Source organism: Lonchura striata, chromosome 7 (genome assembly GCF_046129695.1).
Source record: "Lonchura striata isolate bLonStr1 chromosome 7, bLonStr1.mat, whole genome shotgun sequence".
NCBI lineage: Eukaryota > Metazoa > Chordata > Aves > Passeriformes > Estrildidae > Lonchura > Lonchura striata.
The window spans coordinates 34346980-34367149 of record NC_134609.1 but is presented as its reverse complement, the minus strand read 5'-3'; the positions used below and the strand labels follow the sequence as shown (position 1 = coordinate 34367149).

The 20170-nt window shown below is 51.9% G+C and overlaps 1 protein-coding gene across 1 annotated transcript in view; it reads right to left on the bottom strand.

The window, feature by feature from the left end:
- The window catches only part of CDH23 (cadherin related 23), a 185805-nt gene extending 165913 nt beyond the window's left edge, over nt 1-19892 (bottom strand). Inside the window, exons 1-3 of the mRNA XM_077784783.1 lie at nt 19832-19892; nt 10743-10817; nt 7521-7598 (exon numbers count right to left, since the gene is read on the bottom strand). Coding sequence (XP_077640909.1) covers nt 7521-7598; nt 10743-10812 — 148 coding nt within the window. The 5' untranslated portion in view covers nt 10813-10817; nt 19832-19892. The remainder of the gene's footprint in view (nt 1-7520; nt 7599-10742; nt 10818-19831) is intronic.
- Nucleotides 19893-20170: the final 278 nt, after the last annotated feature.

The following is a 20170-nucleotide window of genomic DNA, read 5'->3' as shown; positions in this document are numbered from 1 at the left end:
GCAGAGATCTCAGATGTGCCAACATTAGAAGCAGAGGGTAAAGGAGTTAGGGTTAAGGTTTTTTTTCCCTTCTTTTTTAAACTCACACCACCCAAATATCAAGTTTCCAATCTGGCAAAACACACAATCATGTTCATCACAGATTGCAACCACGGCTTTTTTTCCCTGGTAGTGAAATCACAGTTCACCTTCCCCACCAAAAATAAGATTATCAGTGTGTGCAAATGCGAGTGTTCCCCTCCAGCACAGGGAACGACCCTTGACTAATAATATTCCCCTAGAACATGAATACCTCCACAAAGCTACACACACACACACACACGCACACAGACACACACACACACATATATATGTCTCCTAACTTGAATATATACACACATATCCATACATATGTGCTTTTCCCCCCTCCTGTGTTTTTTTTTTTTTTTTCTCTCTATTAAGCCTGACTTACTGCTCTTTGTCACTTCTGCCACCCATGTTAATGCCTCCAATCAGCCTGGAAGACCCAATTTTCCTGAGCTGGGACAGTGCTGACATCCAAGCCCAGGCACTACAGAGTAACAAGGAACGGGGCACAGCCAGTCAGAAGCCAGCCATGTACAGATAATTAATGCTGCTAAAGCCATCCCAGACATAAAAAATCACCCCATTCCTCATTACCAAGCTCCCACATCTTCCTCCCTCTCCCTGGAAAGGGCTTGGCCCCTGTGCCAGGGCTCAAAAGGTGGCAAGATCAAACCTCAGGATGGTGTGATGAGGAGCAAGGTTACCCTGGCATGTTAATGAGTCCATATTGCAAATATACTTTCTTCCTTCTCCCTCTTCCCCTTCTTAAACATGAGCATTAATGTTACTGCCTATTAGCAAAGCAGATATGAAAGTTTAAGTGATTGATGAAGTGATTAATTTAATGATGCAGGGTTAAGGGTTTGGGTGGGAGTGGGGCTTTTTTTTTTTTAAGCCTTAAGTTTCCTGATGTTGGGAATAACTAATTTTCTAGCCTTAAGTTTTCATTAAAGATGCTGTACTTTCTGCAGCTCAACAAGTAATTTCATCAATGGGCCTTCAGATGACAGAGAAAGGGCTTCAGCTGGGAGAGCTGAGATCCCCCTCTTAGGCTCTCCTCAAATATTGCTGTTCATTAGGGTCCTCAGCACACTTAGAAACGAGGCTGCTCCTCTGAAGAGCACTCAAGAACGCTTAAAACTCAGTTTTGGGCAGTAAACAGCCATTGGGTGATAGATAAACAATGAAGAGGAAGGCGAGGTGGCCACAGCCTCCCTTTGTGAAGGAGAACCTCAGCGATGGCCACAAGGAAGTTTGAGAGGCAGGTTCAAACCAGGCAATCTCCCCACAGCCAGAGCCCGGCATACTCCTCTGGAATTACCCTTCCTAAAAGGCCAAACCAATCCTGCCTGCTGCACACGGGTGTTTGCTCCCTGGGCAGCCCACCCAGCGAGCAAACCAAGCACTTTAGGGTCCTCCAGCGCTTGCCAGCTCACCTTATGTCTGTCAGATAAACAACAAAAGCAGCTTGGTGGGGGTTTTTTACCATTCTGAACCACAAGCTCCTGTGTCAGTGCCAACACACTTGGTCCCCAGGTTCTGTGACCAGACCAAGTGCCACCGTGCACTTGCCCACTTGTCCCAGCCCGTGCCTGCCCTCCCAGCTGGGGATTATTTACTGGTTTCACAGCAGCTGAAGCTCAGCAGAGACAATCCCACAGCAGAGGGATGGGCAGCCTCCCTTATCCTCTCACAGAGTGGTCTGGGTGGGAAGGGACCCTCAAAACCATCTCTTTCAACCCCCCTCCCACAGCCAGGGACACCTTCCACTAGCCCAGGTGGCTCCAAGCCCTGTCCAGCCTGGCCTTAGACACTGCCAGGGGTCCAGGGTGTGAAAAATGCATATTTTATGGTTGGCTTTTTGCAAATGTTAAATTGAATACAATATGTATTATGTTATATGGATTAGAAGCGCTGCATTAACATTTTAATAGTATGGTAAATGTAGTTTTGTAGTTAAAATAGAATCTATACTTTTTTTTTTTTTTTAAAGAATGAGATATTCACTTCGAGATAACAGTCACAGAATACCTAAATCTTCCAGAGAAGAGGAATTTATGATTTGCTTATCAGAAGAAGCTGATTTCTTCAGGCCCTGCCCAGACTCAAAAACACTGTAGGGATGAAAAGGAGTTGACATAGTCCAGACACAGTTTCTTGTTTTAAATAGAATGTATGCGTAACCATGAAGTATGTATCAATATGCAACAGTGTATGGTTTTTAAGGGTTATTCCTTTGTTCACAAGTTATTCTTGTCAGGGTTTAAGTGCCCAAGAGCATCCAGACATCCTTAAGTCTTTGTTTTTTATTGTCTTGTAATTGTCCTAACTCTAAATTTTTATTACTCTAATTGTATTACTATTTTTATAACCATTTTATCATTATTAAACGTTCAAAATTTTAAAAACCAAGTGATTGGCGTTTTTCACACAGGGGCATCACCATCATGACTCCTGTAAATGCACCTCATCCCACAAGCCTACCATCAGCTAGGCCCACATTTTAAATCCATCCTGAGCCCCACAGGGTAACCAATTAACACCTCATTAGCAGTGTGCCTCTAGGGTCCTTTCTGACTTTCAACCCTATGCACACCGAGATGCATTTATGATTTTGTCTTCAGCTTGAACACCTCCTTTTGAGCAAGAGGGACACCGGAGCAGGTGCAGCCCCTCTCCAGGAACAGTGAGGGGGACACCAAAGGGAAAAGGGTCTGGTGGCCCTGGCGAGCTCAGATGGCCACAGCTGGCCCCCAAGCCTCAAGTGTGGATATCTGAGCTCTGAAACTATTTAATCAGTCCAGAAGCAGGCAGGGAATTGGAGAGCCAGCATCTTTTTTTGTCTTTTTTCCTTCCAGTGATGCATCTGGAGGAGCCTGGGCACAGCTGTGGGATCAAACAGGTTCAGCCCGTGCTCAGTTCTACACTGATAACCATATCTTCAGCAGCAGCTTGAGCAGCCCAGCACCCCCAGGGACCTTTCCTGGGTGCCAAAGCATCTCCCTGCGCATAAGGCAGTGTTGGAAGAGATGATTGCCTTGGAAAGGACAGACACAGAGCGTGGAGGATGGAGAATAAAAGCCTTCTGGCCCAGTCCTTTTCTAGTACAGAGAATTAAATCAAATCATCCACAAATATCAGAGGGATGTGCTGCCTCAGATCCACGTGAGGAGCTACCACAGAGCACCCTGCCTTTGAAATACCACGCTCCTCTTTAGTCTCCTTGTGAAATGGTTGTGTCCCAGCAAGCACAGGGTGTCACACGCCAATCTAAAGCCTTTCATTGCCACTGGCCAGCCAAGCACACGTGCTCCTCGGTGGCACTCCACCATCCCTGGCTCCTCCTGGGCACAGTGAGAGGCACAACTCCTGCAGCCCATTCTGAAGCAGGTCTCACAAAGAGCAGGGTTCAGCCCTGCCTATTCAAATTTAGGGGAGAAATATCCCTGGCCACAGAGTTTGCCAGCTCAGCAAAAGCTGCACAGAGCAAGAAGAGGGCAGAGCAGCCATGAAATTCCCTGTCAGCCATCCATCTGCCTTGCTCCCTGAGCGTGGCGCGCCCCGGGATGGAGAGCACAGCCCAGGCCTCCTGGGAGGGAAGGAGAAGGGGGCTCTGAGCAGGACCACAGCCTGGGTCACTGGACGTGGCACTGCCGAGGCTGTCACCCCACGCTCCTGGCCCTGGCACTTGCTGACTTGGGACTTCTCCATGGTCCCAGGGTGGGAGGAGGTGCTGAGGCAGCTGTTGGAAGCCTGGATGCTGAGAATTTCAGACTTTCTGTGCTGAAAGGCACAGACCCACAAGGGAACACTGCATTTGACCTGAGGCTGTGTAAAAGCTTCCAAAATGGAATGACAGAACTGAAATTATAGGTGTGCAGTTTGAATAAAAGTGTGGTAGAAAACTTAGTTTTAGGATATAGTAATATATATAAAGCTTTCTCTTAAAAGAAGAGATTTTTAGTCCTTCTTCTTCACCTTCTTCTTCATGAGTTTGAGTAGTAGTTTTTTGAGCAGTAGTTTTTTAGTAGTATTTTGTAATTAGAAAAATCCACATTTCAAGACATAAGAGATTAGTTATTAGGTTAAAAATAAAAATAATTCAAGTGGCATTTCTTAATTAAATAGTTTTTCCATTAAAAAACTTGTAAAGATAGATAAGGAAGCATTTTGTAGCTTGTTAGTAAAATACCGTAAAACTCACAGCTTGTAGGACTGTGATATAAATAAAAAACATTAAACATCTGCATCTAAACACAAAATACCATCTCAAACACTTTCAATCCCAAACGTAACCAAAAAAAAAAAAAAAGAAAGACATGAGAGAAGAAGAGAAGAAAAGGAGAAGAGGAGGAGAAGAAGAGGAGGAGAAGAGAAGAAGAGGAGAAGAGAAGAAGAGGAAGAGAAGAAGAGGAAGAGAAGAAGAGGAGGAGAAGAAGAGGAGGAGAAGAAGAGGAGGAGAAGAAGAGGAGGAGAAGAAGAGGAGGAGAAGAGGAGGAGAAGAGGAGGAGAAGAAGAGAAGAGGAGATGAAGAGGAGATGAAGAGAAGAACAGGAGGAGAAGAGGAGGAGAAGAGGAGGAGAAGAGGAGAAGAAGAAGAGGAGAACCAAGATTTAGTGGTGCCCATGTGAGGAACGAACTCAGGACCTTCAGAGACAGCCAGATTTGGGGGACACAGGGCTGAGGATCTCACCAGTCACAGCAGGCATCCCAGTGAGCTGGTGGGGTGGAGAGCTGAGAGCCTGAGCTGCAGCCATTCCTGCACAGGAGTAAGCCATGGAATCAAACAGCAGCCTAGGCAGAATTCCTGTGGGAGCCCAGCCTCCCCACCTGCCAGCTGGCCCAGGTGCTGTCACCAGCACGTCCTCACACCCCCATTGCCCAGGGAATGGCCATCCCAGTGGCTTTCCCTGTGCCATGCCCTGCTCAGCCCGGCAGGCCTTACAGGGGACACCAGTCCTTCATGGAACCGTGGAATGGTTTGGGGGGGAAGGCACTTAAAGGTCATCTTGTTACAGCCCCCTGCCGTACCCAGGGGCACCTCCCACCACGTGCTCACAGCCCCACGCAGCTGACCTGAGATCCAGACTAAGTCCCTCTGCTGGTTTTAAGCCAGGCAGGAATTACCAAGGCCTGATGGGCAGGAGGGGACACATTGTCCCCACCTGGGTGACCATGCCCCTGACACAACACAGCCTGAGGGCAAGGCCAAGGGAATGTTATCACCTCAAGTGCAGTGGATGAAGTGTCTCCCACTCTTTTAAGACAACATTATTCCAGTGAGGCCAAAATGTTCTCGCTAGGATGGAGGGGAAGTGGAATTACACTCGTCTGAACGGCCTCTTTTGTCACGCATTTTGCAAGGCGTTGAGGCATGAAAGCTTTCAGAGAAACCTGGGTGAGTCCAAGCTAGGTGGTTATAAGGCTACTTACAGACCTGACATGATGGATCATCTTCATTTTCCCTCTCCTGTCCTGCTCACAGCAAATCCATTTGCTGGGCAATTAGACTCCAGTCATTACATTATGCTAAGAAGACGCTGCTTTGGCAGCAGCAGGGACCCTGACAGGAGGAGCCTGGAGTGCTGCCTGCCCGTCCCCAGCTGCTGGCAAATCCAGGGCTGCAGTAACCCCCGTGGCAGCAGTGCCGCCTTCCCAGCTCACGTCACACCCTGCCAGGGCCACTCACCTGGCATCCACAGCACCCCTGGCCCACAGCCCTCCAAAAGGTCTGGGATTAAGCAAAACGACCCTTGGAATGATTTTGCTTAAGGCAAACAGCAGCAGGATGGAGATGGACAGTCCCTCTCCTGCTCGCTCTTCTCCCAGAGGGTTCTATCCAGTCAGTTCTCCTATTTTCCAAGTAAAATACAGGGTGACAGAGCTGCTGGCAGCTGCCATGGGCTCTCCATGTCTTGCCCATGCCACCACAACCCAACCAGTCCCCATCCCTCCTCTCCAGGCATCTCCCTCCTTCTCCAATTCCCTCCCCAGCACCTTCCCGGAGCTCCCAGCTCCCTCTGCACACGTGTGTGTGTGTTTCCATTACTTCTGGGTGAAATAACTGACTACAGGGTCAGTCCACCTGAAAATTGCTCTCCCCAGACCTAAATGAAACAGATGGGCATTGATGATGTTTTGGGAGAAATTAATCAGCCTGGACCGGCGGCAGCGCCAGCAGCTCCCCTGGCCCAATCTTGCCTAATGAATTCTGAGCTCTCTGTCTTAATAGCTCCTGACAAGACTAATTTACTCTTGTAAGTGATTAGAGGGGGAATGATCTCTTAATTGTTGCTTAAGATCCCTTTTGGCATGGCAGGCAGCAGGCAGGGAGCTGCTGGGTTTGGAGGGAGGGGATGCTGGAAGGAGGGATGGGCCTTCAAACAGATCTCAAAAAAATACAATTTGTTTTCCCCCCCAGGAAACAGGCACAACTCACAGTTCTGCTCCTCACACTCAGGATCTCTGGAAGGTGTTTCCAGGTGCTATTTTTTTTTTCAAGTTAATAAACTTTAAGTCAGAAAACACCTACCAACAGCAGGAAACACAGAAACAACTGTGTGTGTCAACACTTTCCGGGCTGACATTTCCCTCCGGTGCATCTGGAAACAAAATCTCAAGGTGCCAATATACTTAAGAGTCAATTATATATATACACACAGGGTAATGCAAAGTTTAAAAAAAAAATTAAATTCAGCTGCCAAAGTAATACCAAGAATGACTTGACTCGCATAATGTCTCACTGGAAAGCAGGCTGTAGGAAATATCCCTATTTTCTGACAAAATAGGAGCTCAGTCCAATTCCCATGAGGTATTTCAGGCTCAAGTGCTTGGAGAGCAAGGTGCCCCGTGAGGAAGCATTTCCATTAAGCTGTTCCCAGCCAGCCAGCTCTCACTGGGAAGATGAAGCTTCCCAGTGAGGGATGAAGCTTCCCTTCCCAGGACTTCTCCTGTGCAGAGCTCAGCCACCGCGCTCCACCTTCCCCCCACACCAAGGCTCCACGTCCTGCCTGCTTGCAGACACCACCCCGAATCTCACAGGGGCTGCCAGTGCCTGACCAAGGGGACCCTAGAAGGGACAGAAGGCTCAGCAGAACGGTCACTGGAGATCTCTGCAGACCCTGCCAGCCCTCAGCAGCTCTGAGGGGACCTGGGTGCAGCAAGAGCCCTTCCTCCAGCAAGTGCTGCAGGTGGGAGAAGGCACCTCCAGAGGCTCCATCCCAGCCTCCCAATCGATTCCTCCCACATTAAAGGCCAGTCACGAGCCCTGATTGAAGACCACGAGTTTAATGGACTGAGAGCCTGGGAAGGCGCTGAGAACGACCGGGTCGATTTCTGCATTTACTAAAAAACCGATCCCCAGCTAAATAAAGAAAGAAAAGCTCCATCTGTCAATCAAAAGGAAAACATTCCTCTTCCATACTTTTCCACTGTGTGATGCCCAGCCCACTTACCCACAGGTGTGTCCTCGTTGATCAGCAGGTAGGTGTCAAAGAAGTAATTGATGAAGTATGGCAGGCGATTGCCCTGACCTGGGAAGAGGAAAAAAACAGGAGTTATGTCCCCGGCGTAGGCCAGCAAGGCTGGGAAAGGCTCAGGAATGCTCACAGGGAACCAGGCTCATGCTGGCAAGGGACAAGCCCCAAGATGAGAGCTAGCAGGACACAGAAATCCCATGAGGTCCCCCCTAAAAGTTGGCAGGGGAGGCACTTCCCTCCACCAGCCCTTCTGGATTTCCAAAAGGCAGAGGGCAGGGGAAAAGCCGACAGCACGGGGACCAGGAGCATCAATTACTGGTTTAGCCCACGATTAATACCTTTGCTTTGCTCCCAGAGCCGAGAGCCTTTCGCCTGGTCAGGCACCCCAGCAAAGCCCTGTGCTCCTTCCCTGGCTGCCTTTGCCTCGAATTGCCTCCTTTCCCCTCTGACAGCCGGGCTGGCTGCTCTCCGCGCCCGCCGCGCTGGAGGCTCGCGGCTGCCCTGGCCCGCAGCCTCACTGGGACAGAGAGAGTGCAGAGGAGAGTCACAAAGGCAGCCTGAGCCGGGGAAAGAGCCGAGCAGGAAAGATCTGCTGCGGGCAAAGAGCTGGCAGGAGAGGCACACAGTGATTTCCCAGGAAGGTTTAGCGGAGTGTGTTCAGCATCCCACCTCAGGAAGCGAGAACAGACCGAGCTTCAGCAGCCTCTCTGCCTGCCAAGCTCCCAAAGGAAGGAGATGCTCCTGAGACCTTTCAAACACAGCTCCCAGGTGTGCATCCCACCAAACCAGCTCCTGGGGACACGGGCACGGGACTGGGGAGCAGCCCGAGCTCCCCCAGGGCTCCCTCCGTAACAAGACAGGGATTTTTCAGCGCTGCCCTCTTTCCTGAGGCACCAGGCTGGTTAAACACCCTGAGAAATGGGAAAGCACTGGAGGCAGCACTGTTGCAAAGGCACATTTAAATCCCAGCCTCTGGAGTTAAGCACCTGGAAAGAAAATAAGAAGGAACCTGACAAAGTGGGTTATTTGAGAGCTAAGGGCATCTCCAGAGGTTTGGCAGCACACTTGTCACTGGCTGCCACTGAGGCCAGCAGGCTTTGGGAGGGGTAAATGAGGCTAAAACACCCCCAGCAGCCAGTGGCACACAGGACTCACTTCTGCAAAACCTTTCAGTTTCAACATACATCTCTTAATATCACCAGCACGCTAAAAATAAGTTGCACTTTCCAAATGCAGCTGCAGCAGGTGCTGGGAGGCTTCCAAAGCAGGCAGCACACAGGATCTGTGTGCTCAGGGAGGAGGGAGACCTGCACTGGGAGCTGGGAGATGCTGAGGAGGGTCTGGAGGCAGGACACCACTTTGGGCTGCAAATGCCAGGATAAGGGCTGGAGTTTCCATCCCTGTAACCCTCCACACAAGCCGGGGTCCCCCCAGCACAGGGAGGACATGGACCTGTTGGAGAGACCCCAGAGGAGGCCAAGAAGATCTGAGAGAGCTGGGGCTGCTGTGGGCTGGGAAGGTTGGGGGTGCTCAGCCTGGAGAAGAGAGGGCTCCAGGGAGACCTTGGCTGATGGAGGTCTCTGCTCATCTGCAGCAGGGGCCAGCAGGAGCTGCCACTCCACTGCCAGAGCTGAACCATCCCCTTCCCAACACTCCAAGCCCACTCAAGGTCCACTTGCCCGTTACATCCCAGCTCATGGCTTCACCAGGAGCTCTGCAAACCTTCTGAGAAGAGCTGCTCCATCACCTGCAGTGCCCAGGGCATCCTTGCCCTTATCCCTGTGCCAGGCACAGCAGCTGTGCCAGCACTTGCTCATCACAGAGATGGCAACCCAAGCCCTGGGCAGGGTTTAGGGGAGCAGGGCTGGAATTCTGCTGAGCTGCACAGCCTCCAAATCCCTGTCTCCATGCGCTGCCTGCCCAGGGCTTTGCAGTTGGTCACTGCAAGGAAGGAGCAAGTCCCCAGCCGGGCAGGCAGACCCCACTTCCAATGGGACAGGGTGGCAGGTGACCTCTCAGGGAGGTAAAGGACTTGCTGGATTGTCTTTTTTCCATATTTGTTCCCTTTCCAGAGGAGCTCCAGCTCCAGTGAGGCTCTCCTTGATCCAACACGACACCAGAGGGAGATTGACTGCGCCTGTCACTCACAGCTAATGTCATCCACTGACTGCTTAATCAGGCTGCCAATCTGGCCAAGCCATCTCCAGGCTTCAGGAGGGGAAAAAAAAGGGGAAAAAAGCCTTTATTCCAAAGGGCACAGTGCTATCACATGGACACACACTGCCTATTGTTTATCAGCAACAGCCACATGGGCACCCTCTCCCCACACCAGCACCCAGGGGGGTTAGGGCAGTCATGTAACAATCCAAATTTTCACGGGGCTTTGCTGTACATTTACAGCTCCTATGCACCCTGTGATGTGCCAAAACCTGTCCTAAAAGGCACATTTTCTACACCAAAAGGCCATTGTCCCACCAGCTCCCTGCCAGAAGCCCCTGTGCCAGGAAAGACCCAGAGCATCAGTGGAAAGAGCTTCCTGTGGAGGTTCTCCTGGCCCACAGCCCTGCCTTTCCCCCCATCTGGAATTAGAAAAAAGGTTTTGCAGCTTGGGATGGAGTTATTTCCCCCCCCCCAGCACACATCTAAGCACAGTTCAGGTCATCATTTTGCTGCTGAAAGCAGAGGGAGAGCCTTGCCAGCAATACTCTGCTGCTACACAGCTAACAAGCTTCTGCTTTGCATCCCTGCCTGTGATCCCTCCCTCCAGCTTTCCTAGGTTGTATTGATGTAAATTGACCTCGTGCCAGGTCCAGCAGCAGCTCTGCCTTGGTAAATCCACATCTGGAAGTTTCCAAAGCTTTTCATCGAGACAGCCCGGGAGCATGTACCCCTGCTGGCTCAGCAGCACATCCATCCTTCTCCAAGGCTTTTTCCAGCCCCACCTCCCCTGTCCCAAGGAGGGCCACGTGTGCAGCCAGGAAGGGCTGCAGGAGAAGTGGGAGCAGCACGTGCAGGTCCCCACAGTGCCACGGGCTGGAGACATGAAAGGTCTGATGGAGAGAGGAGATTTGCTCACCCCCCACACCACCCCAGCAGTGCAGCTCTGCACATTCACCAGGAGACACAAGCACAGCAAGTGCTGCCTTTGCACCCTGTGAGCAGCAGCCCCGAGCAGGGAGAGAGCAGAGACAGACCCACCTGGAGAGACCAGCTCCAGGAGCAGGAGGAGAGGCAGGAAGCTGGCAGCAGCAGCCACGGGATGCTTCATGGTTCCTGTCAAAGAAGAGAGGCAGTGTCAAGTCCAGCCCCTGACAGACGTGACCTCCCGAAATCAGGCTCAGGGTGCAGCCCTGCCCCAGGCTGTGCCACAGGGGAGCCCTCAGGACATCAAAGCTCTGTTTTAAACATCCTCTGGGCGATGGAAACCAGGATTCACCTGGTGGAGGTGTTCCATTTTTTCCTTGCTGCTTCCCCAAGCTCCTCTCCGGTGAGGGGACGAGGCAGGGTGGCCTCAGTGGCCAGCAGAGGAGCAGCCCCAGCTGGGATGAGCTGTTCCAGCAGCAAGGAAGAGCTGCTGTGACCCGGGAGAGACACAGCAGCGAGCTGTCAGCACCCAGGTTTGAGATGGTTTGGCAGAAGCTTGACCCAGAATCACTGCAGAGGCACCAAGATTTGAGAGCAGAGCCCCTGGAATCTCTCACGCCACCCGGGTGGCCGCAGAGCAGGAGCATGGGAAGCAGGGAGGCTGCCAGGCCTGTCCCCATCCCTCTCTGCCTCCTAATTTTTCAACACAGCACATGTCTCCCCACGCTAAGGAAACAGAATAAAACAGCACCAGGGAGCTGCCAGCACAGCCACAACCTGACTTGGTGGTGTTCAGACCATCAAACCCAAAGCTTTTTCCAAACCAACCCCAGAAAACCTCAGCCGAGGGCTCCTTTGCAAGGAAATGGGCACAGGTGGATTTTAAAACATTCCAGCCCGCAGGTAAACGCTAACCACACGCATAACAGAGAGCACAAAGGCACAAGGAAACCCCCCAGACATTTCCTGAGTGACCCCAGGGACTGGTCTGAGACTCCCCACGTTTCCCTGGCTGCTCTGCAAGCTGTGGGGCAGTGGAATGCCTTCCCACCAGCAGCCCCAGGGACAGGGGCAGGAGGTGACAGCCAGCTGAACTTCCCTCCACAGCATCCTGTGGGTACAGTTAACCCAACCCAGCTAAGGGTGAAGGGCTCTGCCTCCCTCTCAGAGATTCACAGGAACCCTCCTGGATGCTCCTGAAGGAGCTCCAAGCTATAGCTACACCTATTTTATTTTTACTGATGGATGTGTCACAGAAGACAGCTCGTAACAACCCTGTCAGCACAGAAAAGGCCTGAAATTCTAATTTCTCCTGCTATTTTGCTACGGAGAGTCTCTCTGGGATGAAGAGGTCTGTGCCTAGACAAGAAAAATGGTGTTGTGCTGTGTTTTGTGCTTCTTCAGGTATTTCGGTGCAAGCCTGAGAAGACATGCAGGTGCAATCATGCGCATTGCCTCAGAATACACAGTCAGGGCAGAAGAATTTAAACCTCCACCCCATGACAAGTTTCTGACTTCTGCTCAATGCCAGCAGATTATCCAAAAGCCCAGTTTCTAAACAAAAATGGCCACTTTCCCCAGAGCCAGGCATCCTGACAAGCCCTTTAAATCCCTACATTTGGCCTACCAAAGAAGAATAGATTCTTGTGATTAAGAAAAACCAAACATCTCAATTTCCCCCCTGCTTTAATAGGTTTTGGGGAGGAGGAAATCTCAGCATCATTGTTCCAGACCCCTGCATGGAACCCAGGCTGTGGTGCTGCAGCCAGAGAGGATGAGATGGAAATGAGATCCTCTGCCTTCTGCAGTGCCAAAATGCCAAAGGAAAATGCTAACTTTCTTCTCAAGCAGCATTGCTATCAGCCCAAGTGAGCGTGAACATTATTTTCCAGCTTCACAGCCCATGTTTAAAAAGCACCAGGGAAGTGGAGGAACAATTTATGTGATATAGAAATAAAGGCGGTTGACAGCATCCCCTTTCGAGTGTCATGATAAATCTAAATATTGGATATTCCAAGTCAGTCACTTCATTATGTCAGTAATTGCCTGAAATGTCATTTTGATTTTCTCTGTCTTCATTAATATTGCAGCTCTTCACTGGTTCTTCGAGATGGTTCACTCAAATACTGCAAATTTAAGGAACAGGATCCAGAAGTCTCTGGGGAGAACTTAAAAAATTGTGACTAAGAGCAGATTAAATTGCATCTTGTGCCTGAAAGAGGCTCTTTGGTGGAAGCACTCGGTGCAGTTTCCAGCATGATAATGTCCCTGGGAGCTCAGGTGCTGTCTCCTCCTGGCTGCCAAAGCACTGATGTTAAACCAGAGGTTTCCCCATCCGCTGGCAGCTGCTCCCAAGGCACACGGAGCTGCAGACAGAACCTCCAAAAATGGGGAGCTGAGGAAACACCACAGTGCAAACAAATCCAGGGCTTCAAAGCTCAGAAATCAGCTCAAGCAGAGGTCTTCCAGCCTGTTTTCTCCAAATGCCTCCTCCTTCCCAAGCCTGGGAAGTGGCTTTTTCCCTGCCTCAACAGCACTGCTGCATCCCTAAACGTGGCAAATCCCACCTGCTGCATCCTGGCCATGCTCCAGGAGCCTCCTGGCACCTCAGCTGACTGCTCCAGCCCAGGCCATGGACTGCTCCCAGGGTGCCTAACAGCGCTGCCAGGCTCTGCACCTGGACTGGTTTATTGTAAAATAAACTTCAGCGGGAGCTCACTCTGCGCGCACGTGGAACGCGCCGTCGTCCCCACCCGAGCTGCCCCACGCCGGCACCTCCAATCACCCCAAAGCCCTGTGCCTTAAGCCCAAACCTGGCCTTCCCTGCCCCAAAGAGCATCGTGGTGCTCAGAACTTGCAGCTCCAACCTCTCCGTGCTGCTCCGGGGGTGTGAAGAAGAAATGGAAGTCTAAATCAAAGCCTGCCAAACGGGTGCCACGGGAGGGAACTGGGTGTGCCTTCCCAAAAACACCCCTTTTCCTGCAATGAATATCCCAAAGAGGGACAGCACTGCTCCCCCCGCAGGATTTGATGTGGGAGGTGGAGTGGAAGCACCCGAGGTGTCACCGGGATGTCCCCGCATCCACCCGGCTGCTGGAGGACCCCTCTCTCCCAGGCTTCCTCCATCACTGGGGCCACCTTGGAAGAGCAGCCAGGACCACCACCGACCACGCAACCCAAAAACCACCCCCGGCATCCCCCTTTGGCCAAGCACATGGCTTAGCACCACCCCTCAACCAAAAAGCAGCCTCTCCTGCTTTCCCAGCTTCCCCTCTGCTCCTTAAAAAAAACACAGCTATAAATGCACCTTTTCTCCTCATTATTGCCTCTTGGCCAGGGCTTTACAATAAGTAAGATTCAAAAGGAAAAAATTACAAGTTAATTCTGATTTTTTTTTTTATTCCCACCCCCATATTGGCATGAGCCATGCCCAAATCATAATTCCCAAAAATAACAAATTGCAGAACAGAGTAATCAGAAGTAAATTGATATTGATAAATAAGCTTTTCTCCTGTGCGGTAGGTGGTTTATTTTAATCTAATGAGTTTTATATTTTCTGAGCTTTCAGATTCCGTGATGAAGAGCCATCCACGCTAGAATTACAAAGCACTTTGAAATATTGTAATTTTATGGCTCATTTTGTCAGGACTCTTGAAAATGAGATTTGTTCCCAGTGAAAAAACTTGCCCCCTTCTTTTATTTATTTTTTTTTTTTGGCTTTCTATTCCCTGCAGCGAAAGGAAATAAAATTTCCCGGTTAAATAAATACAGGCCAGGATATTGGTTTGCACTTGGGAGGGGGAATATGAATGCCCACAGGGAATAAGGGGCACAGCTGCTGGCACCTGCCGCGACCCACCTGACATGGTGTTTGCAGGAGAAAAGAGCATGGAAATTCCTCTCTTCTTCCCTCATCCCAAAGCCGAGGTTGGAGATGGGGCTGCTTTCTCCCCACAAAGCTCTGCACTTCCCAGCTGGGGTACTCAAACCTTTCCTCTTCCAGGGAAAAAGCTGGAGCTCTTCCTTCCTTAGCACCCAGAAGTTTCCCTCACTTTCAGCAGTTTATTTCCATTTTAAACCAAGGACAGGAGTGGAAGCATTTTGGTTGGTGCTCCCAGACATTTGCTTTTCCACAGGAGACAAACATCAGCTGCAGAATGACACTAAGACATCGTTTCACCAAAAACCCAGGAGGAAATGTCACCTTTAAACTTCCCAGCCCTTGCAGGAAGGCTGTAGGAAATGACACAGGTTTTCCCATGGAATGGGAAATGAAACGACACGGGTTGTCCCATGGAAGGGGAAATGACATGGGTTTTCCTGTGGAAGAGGAAATGACATGAGTTTTCCCCTGGAATGGGAAATGACACAGGTTTTCCCATGGAATGGGAAATGAAATGACACGGGTTTTCCTGTGGAAGAGGAAATGATACAGGTTTTCCCCTGGAACGGGAAATATCATGGGTTTTCCAAGCCCCTGACACAAGATAATCCCAACAACCCCCCAGCTCTGTGTAAGCAGCACGCAAACCTTTCACCACAACTGTGGCATCTCCAAGGAAGAGCCAGATAACGCATCCAACTCAACTTCTGCATCCATGGGATACTAAAATACCACCCTGGGAGCTTTGGGAAGAGAGTTCCCACTCCCTGCTGCATCAGTCACTGCCACCCACCCCTCCACGGTGAGGGCAGCTTCATTTTTGGGGAGAGAGAAGTAGGAATTCCCGATTTCTTTTTAAGTGGGGCAGCACTGGCTCAAGAGAGCCTCCAGCACTGGTTGCTAGTCACCGTAGGCATCATAGCAACCATTTTCCATCACAAAACATCTCTTCAGCTGGAGCAGCAGCTTCTGAGCCAGGAGGAAGGCTGGGATGGGGCATGGGGACCAAGCCAAGAGGCTCCTGGGCTGCTCCAACACATGGAATCAACACAGCAAAGCTGAGGAGCAGATGATGCTAACGTGGGATGAAAAGGTGGAAAAGCAGCCAACAGCAACAGAGCTTGGCTTAAAGGAGGACAAGAGGAAGGAAGAAAAGGAGGAGGGGGAGGAAGGGTGGGAATTCTTGCTCTAGGAGGAAGTGGAAGGGTGAATGCAGTGAAGTGACACATACAGTCTGGTCCCACAAGACAGGAGCCTCTCTCCAGGCTCTTAGAAAATATACAGGAATGGACAAAGTGGCAAGTGGAGGGGTGCTGAAGGCCTGACTCCGAGCCTGCTCAGAAATGCGATGCCAGGCGCTTTCTTCTCGTGCCCTGCCTGGAAGGAGGCAGCCTCCCTCCCACCCAGGGCAGGCAGCAGCCTGGCTGCACATCCAAGCACTGCCATGAAACGGTGCAGGAGAAGTGCCCAACATCCTTGGGCTCCCACACAGAATCCCCGAGTGTGCCTGTGCTGCTGCCACCCAGCCCTGCCCACAGATCCTGGGGGCTCCACGCCTGAGCACACGAGCTCTGCTTGGTTCAGGGGGTTTCAAGGCAAAGAAGAGGACAAGATGTGTGTGAAGTGGGAGTAAAGGGGGGGGGTAAAGTGAGTGCTGGGAGGGACTGCCTCAGCACCTCCCTCCTTGCCACATCCAGCTGCAGCTTTCAAGGCAAGGATCCCCTTTTTGCAGCAGGAGGGAGGCTTTGCCCCAGGATGTCCCCCCACAACAGTGATAAAGAAGTCAGCGTCAGCCACAAGAGCAAGGCAGCAGCCTCAAAACCACTAGCCCTTCCCAATCAGTCACTGTGCTGCATTTTAAAGCTGTGCCAAAGGAGATGGGCGAGTTATTTAAGTCCATGTCCCTTGGTAATGCTCAGCAGACATTGCTCCAAGCCCAGGGCCCTGGCTGTGTGTGTACCTGGGATTTTATCCCATCTCCCTGCCTCCAGCTGCCCCTAAGCTCCAGGCTGGGAGCTTTCAACACTAAAAAAAAAGCAGCAGGGCTATTTTGTTCGGACCTATGGACACTGGAATTTCAGATCTTAAAAACAGAGGGGAAAAATAGATGCTTCAGAAGAAGGGTAAAAAATTACAACAACCATAGGAAAACCCATTAAAAAAAAACCCTTCACAATGATGAACCAGAGCTGCAAAGGCTCTCAGGCCATTTCTTGCCTCATCCAAATCAAGAGGGAAGTGTCCTTGCTGCTTTCACACAAAGCTCACTTAACTCCAGCGAGAGGCACTTTACTGCTCCAGACCTCTCCAAGGCCCGCTGGCTGTTCCAGCTAATAGAGGGAGCAGCACCGTGGGCACGCTGGGGGTTGTAGAAGCAGGGAAAAAAGTACAGACAGCACAGGGAAAGGAGGATGGGGATCCTCAGGAGAAACCCCCTCAGTCCCAAGGAGCAGCCCCAGAGAGCAGGGATTGAATAGGAAGACAAAGGCTTGCAGCAGGGATGAAGTTATTTGGATTAATGACAGCAGTTCGTCACCAGTGACAGGCTTGTGCATGCAAGCCCTCCTGAGACCCCAGATGTGGCTGAGGGCCCTTGAAGCTCTCCAGCCCCTCTCCTACATGCCCTTTCCAGAGGTGCAGCACGCTCAGGCTGCGGCACATCGCTCAATTTCCATCAGGAATTTGCCCCCTGTGACTCTCCTCAGCACACTCCAGGTAGGACCTCTCTTTTCCCAGGAGAGCAGCTGTTTTATCCAACATGCAAAGCAATCCAGGTCTGCCAGAGGCTCCCAAGGGACAGCACAGGCCTCCCACACCCTGAGCAGTTTCCATCCCAAGCCAGGGCTTCAAATGGTTGCTGCAAAAGTGACATTGTGTGCCAGGATTGCCTCTCTGGCCAGAGGGAGTCTGAAGACCACAAAGCCATGGGCAGGGACACCTCTCACTATTCCAGGGTGCTCCAAGCCCTGTCCAGCCTGGCCTTGGACATTGCCAGGGATCCAGGTCTGCCCTCCCTCCCAGGGCACAATTCCTTCCCAATATCCCATCTAATCTTCATCTTCACAGATTGAAAGTCACCAGGACCCGTGAACAAATATCTCCTGCCCACACTGAAACATCAAGCTGAGCACAGCCCACAGATAAATGCTACCCCCAGCCCCTGGTCTTTACCAAACCCCTGGCAAGATCCAGGATATCTGCAAGATTTGGGTCTTAACCATTGGAATTCCTTGTTTCTCCCCATTTCAGATGCAGAACCTACACCCTGAAATAGAGTCAGATACAAGCATCAGCACAAAGGCAAGAATTTTGTAGGTCCTGGGCCACAAAAACCCCAAAACAACCCTATTTCTGCTGCAACATTATTAGAATTCCTACTGGAGGAAACAGGATAGTATAGTGGGGAAAAAAAACACGGAAGTTTTAGGTTGCACATGGAACAGTTCATGCTTCAGCTCCATTAGCCTGGCTGTGAGCAGCTGGGATATTTTACACCCTAACAAGAGGCCACAGGCCAGCCCCCTCACCAAGCCAATCCCACATGCTAAAGCTTCTTAAATGCAAAAATAATCTGTGCCCCGGACCATCTGCACAGAACATCTAAGAAACTTCCTAAACCAAATCCTTTTTCAGAGGTCCTTTCACCCCCGGCTGCTCAGGGCAGGATTGCAGGATTGCCTTTTTTCCTTGCACCAGAGGAGCTGCCGTGCCCTGGGCATCTGGAGATGATTGCAGCTGGGCAGCAGGAGTGGTTCTGGTGCTGCATCCAGGTGATGCTCCTGAGAAAAGGGACAGGGGCTGGGGGCTCTCCCCAGGCTCAGCCCAGCCCCAGCAGCCAGCCAAGCTCCACGGCTCCCACCTCTTCCAGACGTTGTTGTTCCCACTAACTGCCCCCCAAAAATATAAATAAATAGTAAAAAAAAATAAAAGAAGGGACAACATCCATCTTTACAATTTCCCTCAAAACATTGTATTTTTCATGACTCCTTTGGAAACAAGAAAGCTTTGTGCCGGGGATGGAGGGAGGGAAGGAGGGAGCGGGGTGGTGAAGGAACGTGGAACTGCACAACGATTTCTCCTCGTCTCCTTCCCCAGGACAGGGGGCAAGAAGAGACAAAGGTAAAACTCACTCTGCCGAAACAACCACCTGAATTTTCACAAACGCGAGCATCCCGCGGGGATACTTTATCCCCTGCTCCCACCAATACCCCCCACCCAAAAAAAAAAAAAAAAAATTAAAATTAGAGCATCCCAATGCACCAGCTCTATCCCACACGCACGAAGCATCCCAGGCTCCCGCAGGGTGCCCGGGGAGATCCCGGGAAGGAGGCAGGCTTGATCCCAGGCTCCCGCAGGATGCCCGGGGAGATCCCGGGAAGGAGGCAGGCTTGATCCCAGGCTCCCGCAGGGTGCCCGGGGAGATCCCGGGAAGGAGGCAGGCTTGATCCCAGGCTCCCGCAGGATGCCCGGGGAGATCCCGGGAAGGAGGCAGGCTGGCTGCGTGCAGCGAGCCCTGACAGCCCTCCCGCCCAAGGAGGAATCTGCTGCCAGATGCGGCTTTTCCCCCAGCACGAGGGCAAAACCCCAAACCCACAACAAAGCAAATGCACAGCAGCACAGGGAACGTCCCGCTCCAGCATCCCTCTCTCCTGGAAAACGCTGCCGGGGAGGCGAGGCGACCCGGGGAAGCCACAGCGGCCGGCAAGGTGGAATTTAAAGAAGAGAAGGACGGCAGGTTTGGAGGGATACGAGGGAAAGCAGCGGCAAGTAAAGAACCAGAAGGGGGAAAATAATCTAAGATAAAGTGTTTTCCCAAAACCAGGGCAAGTTTGGCATTCGGAAACGCTGTCCTCCCGTCCCGATAGTGTTTGGAGGGGATTTAAAAATCCCACCGCTCGCACTGCGGCTCAGCCCCCACGCGCGGCATTCCCACGGCTGGGACGAAGTTCCGAGCGGCTCATCCCAGAAACTTTGCAGCTTCCCAGCATCAGAACTCCGCATCCGAGCCGGGGATGGGGGCAGGACAGCGGCACCAGCGGACATCCGTGGCGTTATTTTGGGGGAAAGGGGACAAAGGTTGGGCTCCCCCTCTCCTGCCAAGGAAACCACCGCGCTGAGCGCGTCCCCCCGCCCAAAATAACAATGAGAGAGGGCTCGGCCCTCAGGAAAAGCCGTGTGAAAGCAAACCGAGGAGGCTGGGGAAGGGGCACCCCGCGCCAAGCCACCCCCGGGAGAGGCAGGGGGCGATGCCCGCGCCCCGCATCCCGCCCCTCCCGGGTGAAGAGAGCCGCGAGGAGCGAGGAAAGCGGCGGGGCATTACCTGCGCGGCTGTCTCGGAGCCCGGAGTCAGCGGCGACCCCCCATGCCCCCCCTGCGCCCTGGCGAGCCGCGGGAGGAGGAGGAGGAGGAGGAGGAGGAAGGGGAGGGAGCGCGGGAGCCGCTGACGCGGGCGGCGCAGCGCCCCTCGCCAGGTACCCGGGATTTCAGCGCCGGCTCCACCTCCCCCCTCCCGACCCCCCCCTGGGGACTCCCGGCCGCCCAAAATCCCCGGCTCGCCCCCCAAATCCCGGGCTGCCCCTGGCCAGCAGCCGCCGGCTCAAATCCAACTTCAGCCCGAGCGGGCGCTGGTTACTGAAAGTTTAACTCCGCCTCGGTGCGT